Source organism: Symphodus melops (genome assembly GCF_947650265.1).
Source record: "Symphodus melops genome assembly, contig: scaffold_276, whole genome shotgun sequence".
Lineage (NCBI taxonomy): Eukaryota > Metazoa > Chordata > Actinopteri > Labriformes > Labridae > Symphodus > Symphodus melops.
The window spans coordinates 20,001-24,824 of NW_027636687.1; the positions used below are offsets into that span (position 1 = coordinate 20,001).

A 4,824-nucleotide genomic window follows, 5' to 3' on the forward strand; every position below is an offset into this window, starting at 1 on the left:
ATCAGACAAATGTCGGGGAGCTCAGAAATAACAAGTCATGATTATTTTACATTCTAAAGTTTTTATTTGATTTAGTTTTGTCGGATCAGACAGGAAGAGGTGTTTATAATAAATCAGCTGATGTCATTAAAGGGTTAATTTTTACATTTTAATCTTAAATAAATATTTTAAATGTGTGATTAAAATCTCCCACAATGCACCAGAAATAAACATGACTGTAATCAAAGAAGAGTGGCGTCCGCAGTCCGTGTGGTTTGGCGACTTGAATGTATTTATTTTGAACTTCCCCTTTAAAGGAACTGAACCAGGACTAGGTACTGAACTCTTCTGGATCAGACTCAAAGAGAAACAAAACCTCGTTAAACATTCGTTTTTATTAGAACCGATCGAAGCTTTGAAGACATCACGGAGAATCAATCAGTCCGAGGATTCTCCTTTATCTCTTTCTGTGCTGCTGGTCTGGGACCCGTCCAGGACTCTGGATCCCATCCGGATCCCATCCAGGACTCTGGATCCCATCCAGGAATCTGGCCTGTCCTGGATCCAATCATGAATTCAGTTATGTTTTTTAAACTGTCACGGCAGAGGTCAAAGGTCACACTTAAATCTTCCTCCTCTTCAAAAAGTTGAAACATTTGGACTCCAGTGCTCCGGGTTCTGGTCTATGAAGATCTGGGTCAGCCTCCTCCTGACCATGAAGGTGTGCTTCATGTTCATGAGGAGGATGAAACAGGAAACAGGAAATGATTGTAAGAGAGGGACCTCAGACCAGATGTCAGTGACCTCTGACCCCTCTGTTTCTGTGAGCTGGTACCGGTCTGGTTCTAGGATTAATCCTGTGAGGGGGATCTTGTGACTCGTGTTAGTTCTGCAGACGGGTTGTTGTGATAGATCTGTTCGGGAAAGCGTTACCATGACGATGTTAAATCCTGAACTCCCAAATGGTATCCAGAAGACTTGGTTCTGGATCTGGTTCAGATCTAAATGATTTTCAAAAATAACATCTGATTCATGTTTATGGACTCTGTTCTTCTTTGTTCTGGTGCTGGTTCTGGTCCTGGTGTAACGGTCTCTGGTCTCTCTTGCAGATGTACTCTCCAATGGCGGGCAGCGGGATGGGATCTGGTCTTGGGATGGGCTCAATGTCAGGATATATGACCAGCAGCGGAACCACGTCGGGATCCTTTAACATGTCGTACAGCGGGACTGGTCTGAGCCCGGTCCCCGTGGGGGGGATGGGCGGCTCAGCCCAGGCAGCCATGTCAGGACTTGGGGGGGGGGTTCCCTCAATGGGCGGGGCTCTGAGCCCGTCCGGTATGAGCTCTGTGTCTGCACAGCAGGCGTCCATGGGTCTGAACCCTTACGGGGGCATGAGTCCCACCATGAGTCCCGGGATGGCGTATGGTGGTGCTGGACTGAACCGTAGCCGTGACAACAAGGCCTTCAGACGGAGCTACCCACATGCCAAACCCCCCTACTCCTACATCTCACTCATCACCATGGCGATCCAGCAGGCGCCCAGCAAGATGCTGACCCTGAGTGAGATCTACCAGTGGATCATGGACCTGTTCCCGTACTACCGTCAGAACCAGCAGCGCTGGCAGAACTCCATCCGCCACTCACTGTCCTTTAACGACTGCTTTGTCAAGGTGTCCCGCTCACCCGACAAACCAGGGAAGGGTTCCTACTGGACCCTGCACCCGGACTCTGGAAACATGTTCGAGAACGGCTGCTACCTGCGGCGCCAGAAGAGGTTCAAGTGCGAGAAGAAGATGTCACCAAAGTCTGACGGCAGGAAGGAGCAGGTGGGAGGAGCCTCTCCCTCTGGGGACTCCATCAAACCTGCTGGACTCCTGGACTCCTCCTCCCTACCCTCCTCCAGTCAGGTGTCTCCTCCTGGCCTGGACCTGCGGGGAGGCGTGGGCGAGGTGTCAGACCTGAAGTTGTCGGGCTCTCAGCTCCTGTCGTCCCTGTCGTTACCTCCGCACGCCATGACACACGAGTCCCAGCTGCACCTGAAGGGAGACCCGCAGTACTCCTTCAACCACCCGTTCTCCATCAATAACTTAATGTCGTCCTCGGAGCAGCAGCACAAACTGGACCTGAAGGCCTACGAGGCGCTGCAGTACTCCTCCTATGGCGCTGGGGGGGCCAGCCTCGGGGGGAGGAGCATGGAGTCTCTGGAGGCCTCCTACTACCAGGGGGTCTATCCCAGACCGCTCCTCAACACCTCGTAGTACCCGTTGCACTTCCTGTTTGGACTCTTACTTTGCATGCAGCCGTCCCGGACTTCCTGTCTGACTGTGATCCTGCTGAACCGGGTCGACTCGTCTGATCCCGAGTCGACTTGTCAGCTGGTTCCTGAACTCCTGCACTGTGACCAAGCCAGGACTCAAAGAGACTGTCAGCCGTTGAATCTGATCCCAGGTCTGTGTTCTCCTTTAACACACCGAGCCACAAACAAGACCAGGTCCAGCAAAAAAGATTCTGTGTTTTAAAATCCAAATCCAGACTCTTTGGGACCTTTAGAGATAAGAAAGCAGAAACAAACAGGTCAGGTCCAGTCAAGTCCAATCAGGTCCAGTTAGGTCCAATCAGGTCCAGTTAGGTCCAATCAGGTCCAGTTACTTCCAATCAGGTCCAGTTACGTCCAATCAGGTCCAGTTACGTCCAATCAGGTCCAGTCAGGTCCTGATGTTTAGTTTCAAACATGGAGCTGGATCCAAAATGGATGCCACTCCAGCAAAACAAGGGGGAGAGCAGAAGTCTGGTCCATACCCGGGTACAGACCTTCAGAATAAACCGGTGTAGTTTTATTCAGAAGACGCTCTCTCTCTCTTTCGGTTCAGATTCTGACAGAAGCGGCGCTGCGCTACCTTCAAATCTGACCCTGGTCTGGTTTCCTGCGTGTCGCCCCCCCTCTGATCTGAGAGTGTGACAGACAGGCTCCCCGCAGAGCTGTGACATCACTCTCAAACACGCCACAGGACCCGGCGCCGGTGCTCTGCCCCGGGCGGGTCCCTGAACCGCAGGTTGAACCCCTCATTTAATGTTGACAGGACGCAGAGTTTGTCTCCTCGTGTGTCAGAGGTCAAAAGGTCAGCTGTGGCTAGTGACGTCGTCGTCATAGCGACGGATTAATTCCACCGATTTTCTGATCAGAAAATATGAGGAAATGTTTATTTCTCCCACGACCTCGTCTGGACGACCCGCGGAGGGGTCACGACCCTCAGATAGAGACGCCACACACACACACACACACACACACAGATAGAGACACCACACACACACACACACACACACACAGATAGAGACACCACACACACACACACACACACACACACACACACACACACACACAGATAGAGACGCCACACACACACACACACACACACAGAGACACACACACACACACACACACACACACACAGAGACACACACACACACACACACACACACACACACACTCGCCTCACTGGATGAAACATCTTCTCAGAATGAATCTGAAAGTCAAACATATCGATTAGTAATAATCACAAATAAACTGAAGACGATCAGTTTGTTTGTCTGAAACTTTATTCATCAAAACGTTTCAACTTCATCAACGATACACAAACGTCACTGCAGCACACACACACACTCTCTCTCTCTCACACACACACACACTCTCTCACACACACACACACACTCTCTCTCTCTCTCTCACACACACACACACTCTCTCTCTCTCACACACACTCTCTCTCTCTCACACACACTCTCTCTCTCTCTCACACACACTCTCTCTCACACACACACACACACTTTCTCTCACACACACACACACACTCTCTCTCTCTCACACACACACACACACACTCTCTCTCACACACACACACACACTCTCTCTCTCTCACACACACTCTCTCTCACACACACACACACACTCTCTCTCACACACACACACACACATGTATGTGTGTTGTTGACGTGTTGCAGTGAGTCGTTCAGAGTGAAGTTCCTGTCAGCAGAGACGATCAGGATTCTTCACCTGTAAAAGGTGAAGAACACTTCAGAGGATCTTTGTTTGGGGACTCTCACTCTGTGTGTTAAAGGAGAACCCGCCTCCCGTCTGTTTCCTGTTGATGACTCACTCTGTGTATTTAAAGTGTCCATCACTGATTATTGATTATTACCACGTGCATGAATGGACCTCCTCCTCTTCCTCCAACAGGTCTGCAGGAAGGAAGGAAGGATAGAAGGAGGGAGGAAAGGAAGGAAGGATGTTTATATGTGTTTAAAGACCCCCCCCCCCCCCCCCCCCGTGTTTGTTTCTGTCGGATCTGCTGCATGTTCTTCTTCTTCTTCTTAACTTATTCTGTCATTTTCAAAATAAAACCTGGAAACACTGATGAATTTGTTGTTTCTGATTTTAAAAGATTGTTTTTTAATTTGTTTATAAACAAGCTGAAAACAATAAATAAAAAGGTGAATAATTAAAGAGAATCCGCTCTAGTGACGGGTCGACGTCGGCCCTGGAGACGGGATTTCCTTTCACTTCGTTTTTATGGTTTCAGATTTTTCAGCTGTGATATAAAAATGTTTTAATTGTTGGGACGATAAAAAGATTTAAATCTGAAACAAATTAAATATGAAATAAAATAAAAAACTGTAATAATAAAAACTCTGTTCAAAGAACAGTCTGAAGGTTTAACTACATTATTATAACAAATGATTATGAGCGGGAATGTTTTTATAATCAATTTAAATAAGCTGACTCTTTTTGTTTCATAATTTTATTTGATTTATTTTGATTATTTCACTGATCAGCATTTATTCAAAGAT

General features: G+C 48.1%; 1 protein-coding gene across 1 annotated transcript in view; it reads left to right on the forward strand.

The window, feature by feature from the left end:
- LOC306819198 (forkhead box protein A1-A-like) overlaps positions 1-2,900 on the forward strand; it is a 4,151-nt gene extending 1,251 nt beyond the window's left edge. The window contains exon 2 of the mRNA XM_079372972.1: positions 1,089-2,900. Coding sequence (XP_079229098.1) covers positions 1,089-2,237 — 1,149 coding nt within the window. The 3' untranslated portion in view covers positions 2,238-2,900. The remainder of the gene's footprint in view (positions 1-1,088) is intronic.
- Positions 2,901-4,824: the final 1,924 nt, after the last annotated feature.